Source organism: Simochromis diagramma, unplaced genomic scaffold (assembly GCF_900408965.1).
Source record: "Simochromis diagramma unplaced genomic scaffold, fSimDia1.1 OVJJ01000216.1, whole genome shotgun sequence".
Classification (NCBI taxonomy): Eukaryota; Metazoa; Chordata; class Actinopteri; order Cichliformes; family Cichlidae; genus Simochromis; species Simochromis diagramma.
In genome coordinates, this window is record NW_024386883.1 from 994,205 (window position 1) to 1,017,353 (window position 23,149).

Genomic DNA, 23,149 nt, shown 5'->3' on the forward strand with positions numbered 1-23,149 from the left:
AACAATAAAAACTTATATATGCCCACATATCAGCACAAATCCCTTTGCTTACATATTAGATCATAAGATCCTTCTCTTACCATCTTTATTATGGTACAACTGCAAAGCCAACGGCACAGTTTGTGTAAAAGCAGCCCAGAGAGGAAAAAATAATCATCTTATAGCAGGGCACTGGGAGAAGGCTCTTCTCTCTTAAATTTAACCAATTGAACAAAAGTGAATCTGAATTTAAAATCAGCAAAGCAACATTAGTTTCTTACAGAGAAATGTAACAGTGATGTGTTACATTTCACTGTGTTACTGTATTACCACCAAAACTGTGGGGGAGTAAAGGTTAGACCAATTGTAATGCACAGCAAAGTTACTGAAAATCACTAAATGTGATGCTGGATGAGGCAATACAGCTCTAATGTTCAACATTTGGAAACAGTGTACAAACCCAAGACTTACTAAAAATGCTGGTCACACTTATCGTTTTACCATATCATTTCAAGAGAAGTGATAAAAATGCGCGAATGGATAAGCGGCTTCGGTTGTAGCCTCCCTTCAATTCCTAAGGCTTTTATTTCGAAAGTCTTTACCGGGGATGTCGTTATTATCCTGCCTAATCTGACAGTGGCGAATACAGAGTGATATGGGCAACCTCAGACAGGTGGAGGAGACGTCCTTAAGCAGCTGAACCGCACCGTGGTTGGACTTGGGGACTGGGCTGGGCTGCGGGACGAGCGGCGGTGGACGCTGTGCACGCTCGGTGCGCGGATCCTCCTGCGGCTGCTGGATTCACAATATGATACCAAACCCAAAACATGCGTTGGCTTGGCTGATTCTCCCCATCCTGCGCCTCCTCACACATGCTGGACACTTAAACGTGAACGCGGGGAGGACGAGGGATGTAGTTGCGATGGATAAATGAGGAATACGCATGGACATTATTTTTCCCCCTGAGAATAATTGTTTATAATAACCATCGCTCGCCTGTTTTGGCAATGGAGAACCAAGCAGCCGAGCCGCAGAACTATGAAGATGTACAGAAAAGCGGGTATCTCCGCAAGCATAAATCAATGCACCGGCGATTTTTCGTGCTGAGGGCGGCCTCGGAGCATGGTCCCGCTCGACTTGAGTACTACGAGAACGAGAAGAAATTCCGCAGTAAATCACCTGTGCCCAAAAAAGTCCTGAACCTGGAGACTTGCTTCAACATCAACAAGCGGGCAGATTCCAAGAACAAGCACATGATAGTGCTTTATACCCGCAGCGAGAGCTTTGCCATCGCTGCAGACAGCGAGGAGGTCCAAAATGAGTGGTACCAAGCAATGCTGGACCTCCAGGGCAACTGTAAGATATGAAAAGTGTGATGTGATTTCTTCTGTCTGTTTCTGCATCAGGCCTATCCTGCCGTAGGCTATTTGTTCTCCATACACTATTTTGGCTCGGCCATCCGGGTGTCTCTGTGCATATCACCGGCTCGAATTATTTGAATATTTTCTTTGATTTTTTTTTTTTTTTTTTTTTTTAGGTTTGTAGGTTTTTGGGTTTTAATTGTACTCATATAGTGTGAGCAATGCAGTTTGGAGGGTGATGTATTTTAACCAAGAGGCAGGTGGATCCTATTGAACGGGTTAGACCGACACGCTATGGGCGGCATGTGCTGTGTGTTTGTGCAGCACAATCTCAATAAGCAGTGCTTTAATACAGTCACAACCTGCGGATTATTATCCGTCAGCAAAAACATAATTTGATGCGTTAAACAGCATCCGCCTGTAAGAACACGAGATGATCGCTTCTTGTGACCAAAATGCAGTCCGTTTTCATACGACGGTGTGCTTCTGCATGGCGCAGTGGGCATATAGCAACCATCCAAGGGATGCATCATATAGTAGCAGCCTATCGCGGTGCACTCCGCTGGAGCCCGTGTTTTTGTTTTTCTGCACAGCTCCGACTGCTATTCGCCTAACCTACATTTGCGTTGCGCGGTGCTGCTGCTGGTAGGGAGGAGATGGCATCGTTAGTGCGCTCTGCGCTGGAAATTGTGTTTCTGTTGGTTATCCTCGTGTTTACGTTGTTATCCTTATGCCGGAGCTGAGCACCACCACCACCACCCACCCTACCTCCCTGTTCTCCCTTTGCATTTCAGTTATTTGAGACTGATGGGCTTGCCCAGCTCTAATATGTGGTTGTGGAACCCTTAACAGACACACATTAGAGCACAGAAGACCCCCATTTTGTTCAGAGTATGGCTCAGGCACAGTCACAATAAAACAATGTCTGTTTAATTTAATTTTAATGTGCAGCTGATCGTAATTAGGCGAGAGTCTTGCAAAAAAACAAACAAAAAAAAAACAGAGAGAGATAGATTGAAGCACATTAATATATTATGTCTTATAATAATTTCTGTGGAGTTCATTGCTAATATTTTCTCTTTCTCTGGTGGATTGTAGCAAACCAGCAGACTGTTTGTTGTTTACTGAAAAAAACACTGATTGTGAGAGGGGGGCTGGGGCGGGGAGGGAGGGGGGATTCTGCAATTTGTTATTTGATTGGCACTGAGCAGAATTACAATGTCTTGTATCACAGTTGAGCATGATGCTTTTTAGTGGATGCTTTCTATAGCTTTTAAGGCTTAATTAATTATGAGCTGTAGCTTAAAAGTGATGGTGATGAATTGGCTGCAGCACAGCTGTTTGGCAGTATTCTTGCATATGGCAATTTACTTATGATAGAGTAACAAAGCATTACTTATTACTGTCATTTTGGCTTTCCTTAGTATTTCAGCAGGCTATGTTTGAATTAAACCCCTCTTTTTTTCTTGTAGGTATGTGTGTAATCATTAAATCCCCTAATTGTTTTATTTATTCTTTACTGTTTTTCTAGGTAAAACCCCTGAAGACTATGGAAGCAGTGGAGAGTGTAGCTCTCCATCTCCTGTTCCAACCTTCAAGGAAGTGTGGCAGGTCAAGGTTTGGCCTAAAGGTCTTGGACATGCCAGGAATTTAGTAGGCATCTACCGGCTGTGCCTAACTGACAAGACAGTCAACTTTGTCAAGCTCAACTCTGATGTGGCCTCTGTAGTGTTGCAGCTGATGAATGTCCGAAGATGTGGTCATTCAGAGAATTTTTTCTTCATTGAGGTGGGGCGCTCAGCTATTACTGGCCCCGGAGAGTTCTGGATGCAGGTGGATGACTCCGTGGTGGCTCAGAACATGCACGAGACCCTGCTGGAGGCCATGAAGGCCCTTAGTGAGGAGTTCCGTCAGCGCAGTAAATCTCAGTCTGTGGGAACATCATGTGGAGGTGGTACTGCTTCAAATCCCATCAGTGTCCCGAGCCGTCGTCATCATCCAAATCTGCCACCGAGCCAGGTGGGCTTCTCGAGACGGGCACGCACGGAGACCCCCGGAACAGGAGGCAGCAGCACGAGCACATCACCTACATCACGCCACGGGTTTCCAAGGGCGCGAACAGCCAGCATCGGAGCCAGGTCGGAGGAGAGTGGAGCAAGTGCCAAAGGGACGTGGGCCAGCTCCAGCCCAAGTCTCAATGGATCCTGCTCAACTACCCCAACTCTGAGACCCAAGCCCACCCGGGCCCCAACCCCTGCTAAGATTACCCTCAGCCTTGCACGTTACACACCTAATCCTGCTCCTTCCCCTGCGCCGAGTCTGTCCTCCAGCTCTGGTCATGGCTCAGAGTGTGGACTAGTGGGGGCAGCGGTGGGAGGCATGACGATCTGCTCCTACCCTCGTGTATCACAAAGAGTTTCTGTTTCAGGTTCACCGAGCGACTATGGATCCTCAGATGAGTACGGCTCCAGTCCCGGCGAGCACTCTCTGCTCCTACCAAGCCTGTCAGGACATCACGTACATGGAGAAGGCTCCTCTAGCTATATCGTCATGGGACAGCGAGAGAGTCTGCTTGGTTCCCATCATCGCTCCAAAGGCAGACGGATACTGCGGCGTTCATCCAGTCGTGAATCAGAGGCAGAACGCAGACTGCTCAGTAAGAGGGCTTCCCTGCCTGTGGCGTCCCACGAGCGGCTGACTCCACATAGAAAAGATGAAGATGATGAGGACGACGAAGAATACGCCATCATGTCGCAGAGCGCTAACACACAGCGAGCTGATTTGCACCATGATTCAGGCAGACTGAGAGTTGGGGGTGGGCAACTTGTAGGGGAGAATAGGAAGAGGTCTGACAAAAGCAGGGAAGAAGTGGACAGAGGCGCAGCTGTGGATAGTGGCTATATGTCAATGTTGCCTGGAGTGACATCTCCTCCTGTTTCACTTTCTCTCTCAATAGGTATTTCTGACTCCGGTACTAAACCCGGGGCAGATGACGAATACATGGCCATGACCCCCAACAACAGCGTGTCCCCCCCTCAGCATATCCGCCAGCCCAGTTCAGAGGGCTACATGGTCATGTCTCCCAATAGCAGCAGCTCCACAGACCTGCATGGACTAGGCATGTGGGATAGCAGGGGCAACATGGAGAGCCGGGCTGCCAGTGACTACATGAACATCTCACCTGTCAGCAGCCGCTCTGCTTGCAGCACACCGCCTTCCCATCCTGAACAGCACCAACTTCAACCAAAAATGTTCAACTCCTACTTCTCACTGCCACGAGCTTATCAACACACTCTCTATACTCGCTTTGAGGATGACTTGAACAAAGGAGAAGGAAAAAAAGATGGCAGTGGGCACGATAGTGCTGGACGGGGAGGAGGAGTTGGATATAGCAAGAGAAACAAAATTGCAATGGGCGCTGCTGGAAGCTGCCAACTTTCCATGTCTTCCTCTTCTTTCTCCTCTAGCTCTGCCAGTAGTGAAAGCCTCGAAGACAAGTCCATATCAGCGGGGAGAGGGTTAAGTTTATTAAGAACCGGAGCAGAATACAAGAGTGCAGGAACAAGCACGAAAGATGGGCGTCACCACCAAAAACGTGCATCGAGCAGTAAGAGTCCAAAGCAACAAAGGCGGGGTCGTCCCCTCAGCATGTCTTCAGACATTACTAAAGCAAACACACTGCCCAGGGTTAAAGAGAATCTGCCGCCATCAGTGTCTCAGAATGTTGGTGAGTATGTCAGTATTGTCTTCAAGGAAGACAGTAAATATGGCGAAGGACGATGTGCAGGTTCCGAACGTCCTGTGATCCATGGAACGCTCCGACCCGTCAATCAACCGCTCCTCTGCCATGATAATCCTGCTAACCTTCCCCGCAGCTTCTCTGCACCATTGTCCACCTCTGCTGAGTACGTCAGCATGGATTTAGGGAAATCCTCAACACCAGTGACTCATGTTAGATCCACATTCAGCACCCAACAGGGCCCACCAGCTGTTGCCCCCAAGGCCCGACACGAGCACGGCACGTCCTCTCCTCTGGCCGCAGAGGGCAACGTGGGCTACAGAACAAAAATAAAGACAGCGGCAGCGCTGACAGAAGTCCCGCCTCCATTTACGGAGAGCAAAGCCTCAGATCCCAGCACTTCAGCACGACCTGCCATCCACTCTGGTCAACCCTTACCTGTGGAGCAGGAGACAGGTTTGGGCTTTTCCCCAGTCAAGTCCTTCCAGTCTCCGGAGCGGAGCAGCAGACTGGTCCGAGGTGACCAGCAGGGACGCCTAAGCCACTGCCCAGAGACATTTAATTCACCTCCCTCACTACCACGCCATGCATCCTCTTCTACCTCCCTCTTCCCAGAGGGCAGCCAGGCAGTGGGCCATCGGCATGGTTTGGACTGCTCACTGTGGGAGAGCGGGCAGGCTGCTAGTATGTCTGCCACACCTCCACCTCAAGCCTCCACCTCATCTGGAGAACAAGGCCTTAATTATATTGACCTTGACTTGGCCATTAAGGAGAGCCCTCAAGCTGGAGTGGAGCACACCTCTTCTGCCTACAACATGGGAGGAAGCGCTATGGGTAGCAGTGCTGGCTCCAGCCTCAACACTTACGCCAGTATTGATTTCTATAAATCAGAAGAATTGAGAGCACACCAGAACAGTAGAAAAGATGGTCAAGGTAAGCACTACAAAGCCAGTTCATGTTGAATTATTTACTACTTGTAGAGTGATAAGTTATGATTAGATCTTTAGTGTTAAGAAAATTAAATATATATTCTGCGGATACATTTATAATTCTTTTTATATCATGGCTGGAGATTTCTGTTTTGTCAGTTTTGGCCTCAAGGCTAAACGACTACGTGTGTTTGACACTGCAGTTGTTTCCTTCAATTTAGAGAATAATTCAAATCTGGAAATGATTTTTGATGTGATTTCTGAAAATATCTACTTACTGTCAATCAAATAGTTAAAAACAATCCCGATCATTTAAGCAAAAAAGGCCAAAACTGTACTTCTCTTGATCTCTATTAAGACAATAAATATCGTAACATCAGAATAATATAATCCATTTATGAAAAGATTAGATCAGCCCTAATCTTTGATGTTTAATGAGAGCAAGAAGAATATGTTATTGTTTTTAAATAGGCAAAAACACAAGTTAAAATATGATTCTTGATCATATTTGTCTAGCGAAAACTTTTTCATGTGAGTGCATAATCCACAGACAGAGCTCATGTCTGGGTCTTAGTCACTCTTTCTCCTTTCATCTTTTACTGATGTGTACCTTGGCTTCAAGCTGGTGGGCAGCGCCATATTTCCAGTCTGTGGGTTGTCTGTAGAGTCTCTTATTATCGCAAGTGGGTGTTCAGAGAGCAGAGCCAATTGATTTGTCTGCTGGTAATGAGCCATTTCACATAAATGGAGGTAGAGGGGACAGAACGCAAGCAAGGTGTTTATATTTATGTGTGGGTGTCCTGTTGGCTGTTGCATTTCACATGGCAGCTTCGAGGTTTCCCTCACATTGCTCAGATGACAGTTATTAAACGGTTAGTGACTGAATATGATTTTTGCATGCGCATGTCAAGAACTAAACCGTTAAAGGCTGCATGTGAAAAATAAAAAATAAATAAAAAGGTTAATATTAATATTTGTGAGAGGACCAATCACATGCGCGCATTTTATTTATTCAGATAAAGAGCATTTATCCAATGCTATGAAAATGTCTGAACATGTAGCATGTGATCGTTATAAACTGGCAGCCAGTTTGGTTTTCCATTTAAAGGCATGTAAGGAAATTAAACCTCAATTAACCATCAGTTAAAACAATATTAAACTGTAATGAGTAATAATTAAAACACATGGGCTCTAATCCTAACTGTATGAAAGCTATAGTATGGCAAGCGCACACAGCCTATATAATACACTGTATTCATCTAAAGATTTTAAGAAATTAAGCAAAAGCTGGTCTTCATCAGCTGAATGGTGAAACAGAAATCTAGTGCACAAAGCTGCAAGCATACCTGGGTAGAGACGGCCAGAGTGTTGAGGCGGCAGACAGACATTTGACACTAATGATGCACGGGGCAAGTGGTTAGACTGACTCATAGCTTTTCAAGCCGCACTTTCATTTATTTGCGCTCCTTTCCGAGCTTATCTTGATTAAGTATTTGCGGCTGCGCCGCGAGATTATTCTTTAATGAATTTATTTCACGGGATCCTTTTCTGTAGGTCACAAGCGATAAACCCAAGATGTTTGCTTGTCGGTGCCGCTGACTTCATTTTCCTGACAGGATCAGAGTCAGGGCAGTGACTTCTTGTTGCTCAGGTGGATCATAAAGGGAAGAAACATATGAAAATGCCTGGAGCTGATAAAGCTTGACACAGAGACACATAATATTGACATCTGCAACAGCGTGCATGAAACCAATCAGAAAATCCTTTTAGAAAGATATCTAGGGTCATGTGATATTTACCCAACCAGCCAGCAGGAGCTCTAGATTAAACAAAAGCAATATGCTTTGGTGAATAGATCACCTAGCATGAGCTGCCTTGCTTTCTCTAACATTTTCTGTGTGGAGACTTAAATCTAATTTACTTTGATTATTACGTAAATTGTGGTGAGTATATATACTTTTAAAAAAAAGCACAATAAGGAGCAATAAAAAGAAAGCTGTGGTATACGATTGAAGCTCACGCCTATCTTTGATTCTTTCCTCCCAGACTGTTGATCTCCATCTTCGACTTGGATCTCAGAGTGACAGTCCGTCAGGGGACGGGTGGCAGCCCGATCTGTTGCCACAACAGAACTGTACACTGGAGTCTGAACACTGAAACCCTGGAAAACTCATCCCCATCCCGTCTGCTGTTTTCTGTCAACCAAACGTGTGCCAAACACACCACACACACAGACACACACATACACACACACATATACACAACACACAGTCACAGGGTAAAGAAAAAGTTTCTTGTTTTTTTTTAACCTTGTTTTTAATAATAAAAAAACGAACATCTGATCATCATTTAACTTCATATAGATAAAGGATGACAGTTAGGTGTGTAATGGTGTGAGCTCACAGGTGGCCATTATGACATTCATGGACAGCCTGTTCTTCTTTTTGCCTACTTGATCTATATTATCATGTTACTAACGCTCGTATTTCAAAAACACTTTCAGGGAATCTCAAAAAATGTCCTTATTTGCTTTTAATTGATGTTTGAGCCAGTCTATTGGAATCTTGTGTCTCAAGATTTCAAGTGGCAGCTGCTATAATGAAGCAATCTCAGCTGAGTTTTAATGAGTGTTAATTATTGGATCCTGTGGTTTTTGCCTTTGTATTACTATTTATGCTACACCATCCTTTGTCCATGTAAGTTAAAGGATCATCAAACTGAGAAGGAAAACGCAGTTTGGCAGAGGGCTCATACACGTAGACACCCTGCCACTGTAAATGTATTTGATTTATCATACACAGTTGCAAAAAAAAGGCTTTACACTTATTGATCGCTGGTTTTGTGCTACCGAAGGACTTCAAATTGTGCTTCTTTCTGGGGTGGTGGATGGAATTGGCAACGGATTTGAGCTATAGAGATGAAAACACAGTTTCCTGTCAGTTTTTTGCAGACAATAGGGAAGTGGTTGTGTGAAAATCCCACATAGCTTATGCAATCTTTGTGAAATGCATTAGAGTGTAAAGTCTGTGTTTTTTCACACAGAATTCAGCTTTATCCCCAAAGCTCCACATGTGCACTCACACAGGATATAGGTTTATGTAGCCGCATAAACTTAACATGTCCCATCATGCCATGTGGTTCGTTTTCAAAATGTAGCCATTGTTAAAGCCTATTGAAAGCTCCTCTGTGGTATTTTGGGATATTTAATGGATTTACTTATACACTATGTGGTGTTCAGGGTTTGATAGCAAACTCATGATCCCCTTCATCCTTATTCCCAAACCTAAGTGACAGTTTAATAACCTTCAGTAGCTGCGGCTGGCATAAGAAAAGTAATTTCACTGGACTCATATATGCTGTATTTGTTTTACAGCATAAATCCAGCAGAAGAAGTCACATGAAAGCCTTCGCTGTCATACAGGCATTTTATGAAAGTGATTGATGTCACAATTATACAGAAAAAAACTTACATAGATGCTCAAAAATCAATTCATTAACCATGAATGAGCGAAACACTTGATTAAAATGACCAGATTGACCTAATATTCTTGCTTGTCTGCTTTGGCATAGAAGAAAAAATGTCAGACTTAATTTAAAAACAACAGATATACCAAATTTTGTCCAAATTATGAATAGTCCATTCTAGCTCTTCTTTATGTTTAACTGAGAAGAATCGCTACGTAAGCAGTTATTACACATGAACTGAGCACTCGCGACAGCTTTCTGATGAATCTGAGCGCTCAAGTTATCCCCCAATTCCATTTGATAACTGTACATTGGCTGAGACTGACACATGACTGTCAAATTGCACGATTCAAACGCCACACAGCCAGTTGAAAATAGTAAGTTAAATCAAAATGTAAGCCATCTTTGTAATTAGTATATAAAAGAAAACAAAATCAGTAAATATCTTAGGAAAAGAATGAATTTTGGAGTCCCTAACAGTCCCTTCATGTTTTTATGAGGACAGATCATATACAATATTACAAGGCTGTGTGAATAAAAAAAACAAAGAATGCAATGATTTGCAGTTCTCATAAACCCAAATTTTAACTCACATTAGAATATAGGAAAAAAAATATCAAGTGTTCAAATGGAGAAAAGGTACAATTTTAATTAAAATAGCAGCTCATTTGGAATTTGATGGCGGCAACGCATCAAATTCCAAATGAGCTAATGTTTTTCATGAAATAGTAAAACATCTGATATATTTTCTAAGCCTTGCTGTGAATAAAATTTGGGTTTATGAGCTTTACAATTTGTTGAATCCTATTTTTATTTACATTCTGCATTTTGAACAATTGTGTAGCACAGAATCATTGGAAACATCAAAGTGTAAACACTTTTTGCAACTGAGCTGTTATAACTGTATATTATACTATAGTGTATACTATAGTATAGAATAACAGAAACTATAGTACGTGCTGTACTTTTTCTCATTTGCATAACAGTTAACACAATTCTTATATAAAGTAACACATTACAATGGTATACAAAATATACAGTATACATATATTGATTAATACTATTTAGCCTAGATATATATATGTATATGTGTGTGTATATATATATATATATATATATATATATATATATATATATATATATATATATATATATATATATATATATATATATATAGTATTTTATAAAGTGCCTCATTTTTGATTGTAGCTGTTTTTACACAGGTAATCTTATGAAGGGTTGTGAAAATGGGAAAAAAACAACAAGAACAACAAAAAAACCCAAGTGTTATTTCTTGCCTGAGTCTAAATTGAGCATTTGTTGATCGTGAGAGAAAAGGCTGGGAACTTACATTGCTGTCATTCAACCATAATCAAATTGCCTTACTGTGTTTAGAATCAGAAACATGTAAAACAATCTCATGCTCTTTTTTGCAGTGCCTAACACTTCAGCCACAATGTAAGCACACACCCTCGCTCGTGTGTTTGGCTTTATCAAGCTGTGGTTTGGCCAAAAAAGAAAAAAGAAAAGAAAGAAAAGAAAAACCAAAAAGTTTAAAAAAAAAATGAAAGGAAAAGCTCACTTTTTCATCCTAGCATATTCACACATTGGGATGTGTCCACTTGTGCCCCAACTCTCCTTTTCTTTTTACCCTTGCCCTCCACCAACCAGCCACTTATTCATGCTGGAGACTTTAATGTAAACTCATTCTTAATCTCTTTTATAATTTAACTTCCCCTGTCTCTACACTGGGAAGAAATTAATGCAGCTGCTTGGTTTGAACCCCCCCCCCCCCCCCCCCCCAAAAAAAAAAAAAAAAGAAATCACGAGATAAAACAGTATTAACACACTTGTGTATTGTTCAGATATTTTTTGGGGATGTGGATTCAGATCCCAGAAGGTGTGAATAGTACTACTTTTCTGTCAGGCTTTATTTTCTCTCTCAAACTTGAGATCTAAACTATGAAACAGTGCCATTCCTGCTCCTACACATGACTTTCTCATTTGTTCCATTTGTAATCTGCTGCTGTCAGAGCAATTGCCAAAAAGGTCTTAAAAAAAAACCTCATAGATGTGACTTAAGATTAATCACTTTTCTTCATCAGCCATTGGGCGAAAAAAAGAAGAAGAAAAAAAACAACGAAAATAGTTGTTAAAATTCAGTCAAAGTTTGTGATAAGCAAGTTTTTTCTGAAGGTTGTGTGATTTATAGTTAATGACTGCTTGCATACTGTATCCAGTACCATACTGGCAAGTAGAGCCTTTGTGGTGATACTGAATATTGAATAAGGATGTGTTGTTAGCGGATATAAAAAGAAAGGGTCAACTCTATGTTGTGTTGCAATGCCGCCCGCCCGCAGTAACTACACTCTCCGGGGCTCTGGCTTGCGTTTACAGGGTACAAACAAAGATGGCTTTCTTGATGTAGTATTTTTGACACTGGTAGATTTTCCCACATTTAGAAACTTTGATTTGTCACTAAGCGTATAATTGTGACACTGCTACGTGCGCACTGTTAGACGCGAAGACAAATGCGTGTGTTTTAATCCTGTAGGTAAAAACTTCCACATAGTTTACCGCCCTCCCTCCAGATGTTCCTCACCGACTGACCCAGCCCTCGACTCACATCTGAAAGGACACAAGTGCCTGGCTGTGAATACTCGTGTTTGGCCGTTAATCAGTTGTCATTGTCAGTGCGTAGAAAAAACAATTAAAGTCTTCCTCACATTTTTTTCACATTTAGTTTGAGGTGTGCGACCTTTTTTTTTTGTAACAGACTTGTCTGTGGTGCCAAAGTTTTATGTGTGAATGGTGAGCTTCACCCGCACGTTTAAGGACCTCTGTCACCAAGGTAACACAAAGGTTGAATCCGTTTTTTTTTTACAAATCAGTCTGTTTTTAATCCTGAGTGGTAAAAATATTTATATATCGATTCAGCACTGCCCACTACTTCTAGCGTTTTAGGCCAATACCGAGAACTTTAACAAATCCATACAAATACTTTTGACTTGTTCCACTTTTATAACTTGTGTTACTCTTTTGGTTGTGGTGATCTTTTATAATCTCTTTGTTATTCCTTCACCACAGCTCGTCTAATTGGGGATTACCGAGATTCTCTGACTGTACCTCATAATCTCATGTCCGAGCAGACGCAACAGTTGGTGGCAAAGCCCCTCGGAGAGTCTGAGAATGGTTCCTGAGGAACACGTAAATAAAAGCTGTAGATTGCGGTAAATATTTGTGTATTCAAACCTACGTCAGCAGCAGTCAGCGGCAACTATTCCTCTCTCATGACACACAGCGGTAGTTACGAAATGTTTCTCATCTGCCAATCATCTAAAATCTGCCAAGTATTCTGTTTTGGTGAATTACGGAGACTCGTGTTGTCTCTTCTGGATATTTTATAAGAACATGCTGATGAAAAGGAGGCACAGAAATTGCTCAACAGAACTCTAAGTGTGGGAAATGATGCTGTATGTACAATCAGGATAGCGATTATAATTACAATGGAAAAGTATTGTATGTATTTTAAATCTATTGATACTACTTTGATAATGATGTAAAATGTACAAAGGCTGAACAGGAACTATAGGTATGTAAAGTATACTGTGTATAGAGGAGTTTGCTCCAGGGGTGGGATGGGCATGGGGTTCATTCTGTTCATGGCGAAATTGTTTAAAACAGAATATTGATGATTCTTGTCTGTGATGTAGACAACGTCAATGTTTTTTGTTTTTTTGATAAAAAACAAAGATATATGGGAAAAAAAATCTGAAAAATGTGTCTTTTATTGACTGTGTGTCTGAAGTTAAATATCAAAATCTGACGGGCTGTTGTGGTCAACTGAGTCTAGACTGAGTTTTAAAGGATAAGACAGTGGACAGAGGGTGTGTGTATTTAATCCTGGGTGACTCAGTTTAAACAGATGGCATTTTGGCACCAAATAAGTTCATATAGGTAAATAACGAAACTGCAGTGCTTTCTGTTATTTTACTTCTCTAAGAAGAAGAAGAGGGGGAAATGACTGATGGAACTGCTAATGCACATTAACAGCTAAATATCTCAAAAATCTTAAATATCAGTTCAAAGTTCCTCCATGGAGCCTTTGCCTTTATGAAAAAATACAACAGAGATAAAGAAAATGTTGATTTCATATTTTTAATTTATACAGGAAATCACACTTAAAGCAAATAATCGTTTGTTGCAGTTTCTGTCAGAGCTCCACAGGTTGTTAATGTTTGATGTAGAAGCATGAAACAGCCAGTAGAGGGCGCATGATGATAAGAACTTGAATTGGCCAGCTGTTTTTTTACCCAACAGCCGTAAAAGGCTGGTGCGGTATTGTCGCAGCATGGACAACCAAGTTTGTGAAAGCTATGTGATACCAAGGGTACATCTTCTAACAATCTAGGATGAGTTTGAATCTCAGTGACCTCAACCTCAAGGTCAAAGGTCAAGTTCTCTGAAAATCTTTTGAACACATAACTCAAAAAGGAAGTCACACAGGATTTCCAAAAACTTGTGCAATAACTGCAATAACTTCAGAACAAGGCAAAGCAGGATTTTGAAACTGATGCTATAGCTGTGTATGCTGGTAGGCTGAGGGGATAGCACTGATGGTTGCCAGTATTTTTGTGCTGTTTTGTGGTCAACATAGTGCTGCCACCTTACAGCTTACAGGCCTTCTGTGTGGAGTTTGCATGTTCTCCTTGTACATGTGTGGACTTCTTTTTACAGCCCCAAAACATACATGTTAGGCTAATTTGTGAATTGAAAATGGCCATGGATGTGAGGTTAATAGCATCAAGTGCTGTGTGAGAATGTATGGTTAAAATGTGTGACTTATAGTTTAAAATGCTTTGAGTGGTCAGTAAGACTAGGAAAACACATTACATTATATAATTATATACATAGGAACCTTTAAATAGCCAAAAATGTAATTCAGCATCATCATGTACAAATCAAATGTGGGATTTAAAAAGTTTCCAGTTTATCAAATTGCACTTACTGAACAGTTCTTAGCTTTGAAAATAATCTCTCATTTTCCTCTCCCGTGCTCTTTCTTAGATCATCCTCCATCTCTCAGTGTCGTACATCAACGTTTCCTTTTCTCTCCCTGGCAAATACACCTGCAGGCATTTAGCTAGCAGATGCATTTTATCACAAATGTTTGTCACAAAGTGTTGCTGAGAGCTAAATATACATATTAGTCCATACTCGTCCTGTTTGTCCAGCTGTTTGAAAAAAAGAAAGAAAACAACGCCAGGCTGCAGCATACGACAAATGAGCTAATTCGTCAGTAATACTTCATCAGCATTAATCTGCTTATCAGACTTCAATGCTCATCAATTGAAGGTGTGCCGGCCCACTTCAACCCCTGAGCTATAGATGAGGTTTAAACAATACAATTCATTGCAAGCTTGTGTTTAGTGGAGACTTTGTAATGTTATGCTTGGGGAAGGGATGGGACTCCTCTAATGATACAACAGGCATAAGGCAATTATAGAGTTAAGAGCCCAGATCTGCGAGAGCAGCTGTGATTGAGAACACAGTGTTCTGAGACATTCTTTGTTCTGATTTTCTGTACGATTCTTTTGTAGCCAAAAGTGTTTTTCTCTGCTAGATGGTTTTCTGAATCTCTAACATGGTGTGGGAGATTTATTTCTCACTTGCAAAAGAAAAGTGTACAGTGACTTCTAGTTGGAGTTTGGAAGGCTGAGTAACAAGCAAAAGTGCAAAAGTTAGCCTATTCATCGTGAAATAAAACAAATTCTCTCTTCTGGTTGTTACTTTGATACACAGCTATCTTGAGTTATGTAACTTCATTTAAAGGATGCTGTGACCATTTGGGATCTGGTGTGCACAGTGAGAGGAGGTAACTTACCTACTTCATCTGCATGCTTGTTACTCATAGGCTGTTAAAGCCAGTGTTAAAGTAAATGATATCTTGTCCGAGGACTTTGTATTAACTCGATTTCAAGATCTGACTGCCAGTGGCTAAGGAAGGACACAAGGCTGCAAATGTGTTGTTTGATGAGAATGGAAAAACCACCACTTGTAGCAGAGTCCATGGAATAATAATCACTCGTGTTGATTTTAAAGATTTTTTCCCACAGATATAAAATTTTGTGTATAAAAGCCCACCATTCATTTCTTTATATTTTGCTAGGAAAATGGGGCAGCGTCACAATAGGTACAATAGTTACCAGCGACTTATTGACACATTGAAACACGTGGAAATGCAGTATGAGAGTTTGCACAATTCTATCAAGCTTGCAAGTCAATATTTGGTATGACTGACTGGCCGATAGTGACTGATCGTGTGTTATTGTATTTTTCTATCCAGGTATACTTTTCCTTCATTGGCATTGTGTTCGGAATCATTATTAAGCTGGAGAATCAAGCTGTTGCCGGTAAGACATTTCCCAGATGTTGTTGTACTCCTCTCATGACCTCCTTCATATTGAAATTTTAATTAATCACTCCATTGGACATGTTGTCACAGATTTTCAGTACAGTTGTGTAATTTGGCACACCTCAGCCTTTTCCCCCTGTTTCCATTCATTAAAACTTGCTTCTTGACAGACACCCTTTCTGATAAGGCTTCAGTGAACAGCAAACAGAATGGCCAGAGGTCAGGTCTAGGTGGATTGTTTCACCTTAATGACATTATTTTTTAAAATCTATCTATCTATCTATCTATCTATCTATAAAATGCACACAACTTCATACAACTAATGAAAGGAGAACAAATGATAAGTTTCAATGACAGTCTGCAAGTATCAAAGTACCTAAAGAAACAAATTAAAATCGGTTCTTTCCTAAGTTGGCTGTTACACAACACTGGTTTATCCCTTATTGCCTTTGCTTGCTTGAAAACAAAACTTTGACAGACCTTGAGAAAGCCTGGTGAAGTATTGCTCAAGAACCATTCCAAAAATACAAGAAACTCTGGTTCACTGGAAGAAAAATACGGCGAAATTATGGATGTTTTAATATTTTCGTTTACAAAAATAATAATACAAAAATAATTTCATCATTTACAGAAATAAAACCAAAAAACAATGTCTTCAATAATCAGCAACTCGATGGGGTGTTTAAGTTTATTTTGAAAAACACGAAAGCATGTGAACCGGAAGCTTTACCGGTTCTTCTTGTGCCATGCGGCTCCGTGTCAAAGATCCCGAGAAAACTAAGAGGACCACTAAGTGTCGCTGAAGGCTTCTGCATCTTGACATCTATTTAACATTTACGACTATATAATAACCATGTAAATCTACAATGTAATTTTATAAAAAGTCCAATTACATTACAGCATTTGGAAATTCTGCTTAGTTAGACTGCTAATTTTCTGAGCAGAGTCGTTGGGTGACGGCAATTTTTGTCCCTGGAATTTAGAGCAGAGAGGGCGCTCTCAACTTTTCATTTTCTCCTCCAATGACGCAACCTCTGTACTCTCCTCATCACCTCCCAGGATCGTTGATGGGCAATGCATTGATCATAGTGCAGACAGTGAGGACAGGCGCTGCAAATGAGATAGCAATAAGATCACCGTTGAACGGTGGCCTGCTGGAGTAAATTAGCATGATGTTAGCTTTGGTTAGCAGCTCCCTGAATTAACGTATGTCTGACACATAGACTCCCAAGTTAACCTCACCTACAGAGTTTACCTCGAAGCTCTCCAGTAAGGTTTGTATTCTGAAATTACCGTATTCCGTCTATCTGTTCAGCTCTCAGAGTGAACCCACGCTGTAAGAACATCAAAGCAGTAAGTTTCTTTTGATAATTTCAGCGTGTTGGATTTTATTGTTGTTAACAACCTAAGTTATCTCTCATACCTGTTGGACTTTTGGCTCTACCCGTGGCATACAGCATACATGTGTCATTTTGTTTTAAAGAAGCGGGGAAAACAGATGTTTAATTTATGCCACAAAAATAACATTTACCAGCCTCTGCTGGTGACGTGTGAGCTGAGAAAGGCCAATGACAGTAACGTTGGAGACATGTTTCATCAGCTCGGGAAGGGTCACCACCGTGTCCTTACAAGTGGGAATAGATAGTTTAGTAGCAGAGAGGGCAGCTGTGAACCACCCATTTACGGTAGTTATAAATGCGCCCTGAGGTTTTAGATTGGCACGCATCGAGACCACACAAGGCTTAAAAGACAGGACTGAACTTGCTTTTGGTAAACCGCAGGTAAAGTCTGCTTTTCCTCTCCACAGGATCCACTTTTTTGCGCTTTTCTTAATTCAAGCGTAATGGTTTTGTTGAACAAGCACTATGTTTTAACTCTAACTCAAATGCAGAAGGGATGGCAGTGCTGTAAGAGAGCTGCAACCCAAGAAGGACACTTTTGGTGCCAGTGAACCGTGGCAAACCACCCAAGCTAATCTAACCTTGACTTTTCTGGTCATTGATTCTAGTGGTCAACAATTTCCTTCGTGGATAATACTTATAGTCGTCAAGTTATAGAAGGAAATTAAATAAAGTTAGTAGGACAAGGTTGAAATGATTTGGATGTGTTCCAAGGACATGCCAGACAAAGGATGTTGAATATAGAGTAACCAAGCGGGAAGGAAAGAAGACCTTAGAGGAAACTCGTGGACGTAGTGAAGGAGGGTACATGCACACAGCGTGGAGAAGAAGATCATTTGGAGTTTAGAAAAGGAATGCCAAACTGAAGTTTGCAGTTGTGCAATTATGGGCTTTGTTTTACTGCTTGATATCGTCTAACAGTCTACAGACAAACTGAACATTTCTTTCACTTTGCATTGTTTTATGTCCCAGGTGTAAAATATGTTAAATCAATGCATAAATATTGTTAGCTGGCTTGGTAGAAGACAGTACTGTTTGACTGTTTTGGCATTGAGTTTTTCAAATCACAGGTGCTTTATAACCACACACCACAGAAGGATTTTGAGAAGGATTTTACCTTTTAAACATACCGTCAGATATGCATCTTTATAGCTGTATAGGAGTTTTGGGGGGGGAGTTTTATTTTACACCCCAAAGTGCAAAATTGGATCATGTGTGTCCTATTTTTAACATGCAAGCTCATAGAAAGGTCTACCAGCGTCTTCACATTTTATTTATTTTCACATTTTGAGCAGTTCTGGTTGAAATTGCAACTAATTTAGTGTAGTAGTAATGAACCCAGCTGCTCTTTCTCTCCGGGGGGATCTAATCCACACATAATTACAGTGTGAGAGGAATTGGGGAACAATGAACTAATTATATTTTTTACTAAAACACACCATTTATAGGTTTCTATTTTTTCCCAGGTAGCTGAGAGGAGGGGAGACCTTTTCTGAACTACCATGGCTCCACATCCAGTAGTCCAGGCCATCATTGATCTCTCTGCAGGAGCCACAGGTAAATGCAGTAGCCTGTCACTTAAAACTCTTTCTACAGTAGCCAACATAAACATGTGCACATGCACTCTTTAATGTCTATGAAGTAATCCTGTTGCTTTTTAGTGCTGACAAAACCTCACCACCTATGACAGACTGAAGGATGTTTTGATGACTCCTATCTTTTTCTGGCTCATTTGTTTCAGTGTTTCTGTTTCTCGCCCGAGCCCGCTATAATACTAATCTCTCACGGCACATATTGGCTGGCCTTTGTGAAAAGTTTGCCTTTCCTGTAGCAACTCTCTGTATGTGCCGGTTCACATCTGTTATTTACTGTTTTTGTACTTTCGTCCTCCCCAGGGGGAGCTGCGTGCGTCTTCAGCGGGCAGCCTCTAGACACAGTAAAGGTCAAAATGCAGACCTTTCCTAAGCTGTACCGCGGTTTCATCCACTGCTTCATGTCTACCTACAAACAAGTGGGCCTGCGTGGGCTCTACCAGGGCACTAGTCCGGCGCTGATGGCCAATATCGCCGAGAACGCCGTGCTCTTCATGAGTTACGGCTTCTGTCAGCAGGTCATCCGCTTCACAGCCGGCCTGCACAGCGAGGCTGTGCTGAGGTAGCTGTTCTTTATGTTAGCACAAAGCCTGCCCTGGGTTTGTGTGTGTCTGATCTCTAACCGCCTGCTGGTCTTTCTGTCTTTGTTAGTGACGTGCAGAAAGCCTGTGCTGGCTCAGTAGCGTCCATCTTCTCATCGCTAGTGCTCTGCCCCACTGAGCTTGTCAAGTGCCGACTACAAGCCATGCATGAAATGGCATCATCAGGCAAGATTGCCAGTAGCCAGAAGTAAGTAAATAGCCTAACAGTAGGGCGGGTGTTTCTCAAGCGCAGTTTGTTAATGAGCAGTTGTTTTTAAATATTCATCTACTAAAACGCTATTTTAGTGTCTCGTGTACTGAGCAACCGTTCCCTCTGCTCTGTCTGAAGCACTGTGTGGTCTGTGGTGAGATTCATCATAAGGAATGAGGGACCACTGGGCTTCTTCCAGGGTCTGACCACCACTATAGCCAGAGAGGTCCCCGGTTACTTCTGCTTCTTCGGTGCCTACGAACTCTGCCGCACAACTTTTGCAGACTACATGAAATGTGGCAAGGATGACATAGGTACTGCTGTAAATGTTTCCCTATGTTATTAAAAGGTGTTCTGGTCAAATGTGGATGTTAAATAAAGTGAAAAAAGAGTAGACACAAATGATATACTTTATTAACTTACATATGTTATTAAATGTTACTTCTTATAATATAATGTGCTTACATTTGACTTGTGAAGTGAAGAAAATTTTAATACAGTCCACATCTGTGAACGAGATTTCTGCCTATGTCACCTTCGATATATTGACGGAAGTGATGAAGCTAACTACTACCCTCCTTTCAATGTCATCAAACTACAAATATGTCTCTGTTAGGATATTTCTGTCAGTACATTTCCATTAGTACACCATGTAAACTGCATACCTGCTTGGTGCATGCATGTTAAAGGTGTTGCAAGTCAAACAGAGTAGGTTGCATGCATTTGACTGTGGCTGCTGGAATAACCTTTTCTTTTTCAGCTTTCTGTTGTACATTTGCTGGCATGCTTGGAAAAACAGTCCAGTTTTGCTTCACATTTGAATCTATAATATTTTCATATACAGAGGAGTTAATGGTTGACTTAATGACTGCAACCTACCTAGGTCATGTGGCGGTATATTAAGCCCAAATCATCACCCCTCCTCCACCGTGCTTGACGGTTGTTATGACGTTGGTCGACTTTGGTCTCCTCCTATTGGTCCAGACGTAGTTCATTCAGATGCATTTTTGATAACTTATGATCTTTTTAGATTGAGCACATTTTCTCCTGGCAGCCCTTCGAAGCAAGCATTCTGTTTTTTTTATTGTACTGTCAGGAACTTTAATATTTAACATGCTGTGTATTTTGGAGGTGTGGCTCCCATTGTGTTCAGCGGCGGTTTTGGAGGGGCGTGTCTGTGGTTGGTGGTCTACCCTATGGATTGCGTCAAATCTCGTATTCAAGTCATGTCTATGACGGGAAAACAGGCGGGCTTTTTCAAGACCTTCATGACCATCACTCGCACTGAAGGTAAGCACATGAAGGGTTTTATAGTATTTTCCATAACATGTTTAGAAAAGCAGTCTTGGTGTAAAAGACTAAAGCTTTCAGCAGTTTCAGTTTTCACACTGTAAGCTCAGCTGTTTCTTGTGTTTAGGTGTGAGGGCGCTCTACTCTGGTCTTACCCCCACCATGATCCGCACCTTCCCTGCTAATGGAGCTCTGTTTCTGGGTTACGAGGCCAGCCGGAAGCTCATGATGAGGCAGTTTGACAGCTAAAACGGTCCACATCCTTAACACAAATGAAGAAACGGCGAAATATTGTAGCCATATGACCTTATACGTGGGCTCTGAAAACTGCCACACTCCATCTCCTTTGAGACTGAAGCAACTCGCTTTTGACGCAGCGTTTGCATCACAGTATTACTCTGGTTCTTACATAGAAGAATTTCTAGTTTTAGTTTTTTAATACTTCGGCCACTTTGTTAGGTACACCTGTTCTGCTGCTCGTTAACCAGCCAATCGGATGATCTGATGTCGTCGTGTTGGTGTTGTTCCCAGATCATCATGAAAATGTTGTTCCAGGTTCAACATTGCAAGTGACCAATCACATTGTTGTGCCGTTATTGTTTTGCGCGCCAAGCCATTCGTGCATTTATGAAATTCCAGTGTTGCAAGGACAATATCAATTCTGCTTACTGTTTATTAAAGGGTCAGGGTCCGTTGATCGGAGGACAGAGGCAGTTTCTCGCAGTTTAAGTAGTTTTTTGTTTTACGGCGTTTTTTTTCCCGAAGTCGCAAAAGTATGACGTCACAACATTCTGATTGGTCACTTGCAATGTTGATCCTGGAACAACATTTAGTACGATGATCTGGGAACAACACAAACACGACGATATCAGATCGTGCCCAGCGAATCACATTCATTGTTCAAACTGCGCATCAGAAGACGCATGATTTTGGTAAGTGTGAACACGGCGTGGTTGTTGGAGTATTTCAGAAACTGCTGGTCTGCTGGGATTTTACTAGCAGGAACTAGCAAGGTGTACCTAATAAAATGTCTAAGTATAGCACAGTATTGAGCAAACAACCTCTTTACAAGGAACTGCCAGTTTTCTCTTCCGTTTATTATTTTACCTCTACCTCAACAAGGTCATCGTCACATGTAACGATTCTTTCACATGGGATCGGTTACCCAGCTAAAGAGGAGAGTTGTTGTGAAAGCCCCCTGTGGTCATACAAGCAACGCTGGGGGCTCTTATCCACTCCACCTGCACTACTTGAAGGCACAAATACATTCCTGTCTCTTCAAGTTGTGCAGAGACAAGAATAAACAGCTCCTTTAGGTTTTGAGTTTATATTTAGGGCAAAACTTAATATGACTATGTTAAAGATAGTAAAGTGGCATATTTCATTAAATTTTATTAACTATTTTTAAATTTTATTAACTCATTATAGAATCATTGGCAGCTATGTGGACACCTTAATTTGGGATCTCACCTGGGTTTGTCTGTATGGGTAGTTCTGCTCATAAATTCTGCTGCTTTCAAAAGGAACATTGATATGTTTTAAATCATAGGCTGATTTTTCTTTGTCATGGTTGCCATACTGTACTCCACTCCGTGCTGTGATTCTTCAGTATGTTGAGACCCAGCATTAATCTTTTTTTTTTTTTCTTGTGTAACCTTTGCCTGCTTATGTGCCATTTCCCATGTTTTTTTCCCCTTTCAATGCTGAGTTTGCAGTTCAGAATTCTCAATCCTGTTCTCTTCAGTTTTATTCAGAAGTGTAGATATTTTATCCTGGAAATGCTAACAAAAGATTGAGAACTGTTTGTACATCAAACCTGATATTTATTGTACTAATGCAGCTTACATTAAAAGTAAGATTTATTTTATTTTCCTTTGACTGTAATTACTGTATTACTTTGACTGTAAAGCACAATTATTCAAACGTCACATACAACAAAATGCAGTATGATAACTGTAGCTGCAGCGTTTTAAACCAGATTATCTAAAACTGGCCATCTAATTGGTGTAAATCATTTCTACTGTTAAATATTAAAACGCACAACAATAATTTTAAGTTTTCTGTTAATATATGAAGCATTAAATACATAAAAAGTTATTTTATTAAACGGTGCAACTTCAAAGAGAATGTTTTATGCAGATGCAGACATGAAGTTTATCGTCATTCATCCAGCAGGGGGCGCCCATC

At 41.2% G+C, this 23,149-nt stretch overlaps 2 protein-coding genes across 6 annotated transcripts; both read left to right on the forward strand.

Moving 5' to 3' along the window:
* Positions 1-398: 398 nt before the first annotated feature.
* Positions 399-10,536, forward strand: si:ch211-284e13.4 (insulin receptor substrate 1-B). The gene is made up of 3 exons (XM_040032828.1): positions 399-1,335; positions 2,872-6,012; positions 8,055-10,536. The coding sequence occupies exons 1-3, from the start codon at positions 987-989 to the stop codon at positions 8,060-8,062; spliced, it is 3,498 nt and encodes a 1,165-aa protein (XP_039888762.1). The 5' UTR covers positions 399-986; the 3' UTR covers positions 8,063-10,536.
* A 5,312-nt stretch (positions 10,537-15,848) lies between these two features.
* On the forward strand, positions 15,849-22,829 carry slc25a15b (solute carrier family 25 member 15b). 5 transcript variants are annotated; one of them, XM_040032833.1, is made up of 7 exons: positions 15,849-15,886; positions 18,755-18,845; positions 19,184-19,442; positions 19,532-19,669; positions 19,811-19,986; positions 20,804-20,962; positions 21,090-22,829. In XM_040032833.1, exons 2-7 carry the CDS (start codon positions 18,791-18,793, stop codon positions 21,209-21,211), a joined length of 909 nt encoding a protein of 302 aa, XP_039888767.1. In that variant the 5' UTR covers positions 15,849-15,886; positions 18,755-18,790; the 3' UTR covers positions 21,212-22,829. The 5 variants fall into 5 exon arrangements, with proteins under 5 accessions (XP_039888767.1, XP_039888768.1, XP_039888765.1 ...); XM_040032834.1 differs by lacking the exon at positions 15,849-15,886 and adding an exon at positions 16,786-17,162 and having other exon boundaries at positions 18,759-18,845; XM_040032831.1 differs by lacking the exon at positions 15,849-15,886 and adding an exon at positions 16,787-17,241.
* Positions 22,830-23,149: the final 320 nt, after the last annotated feature.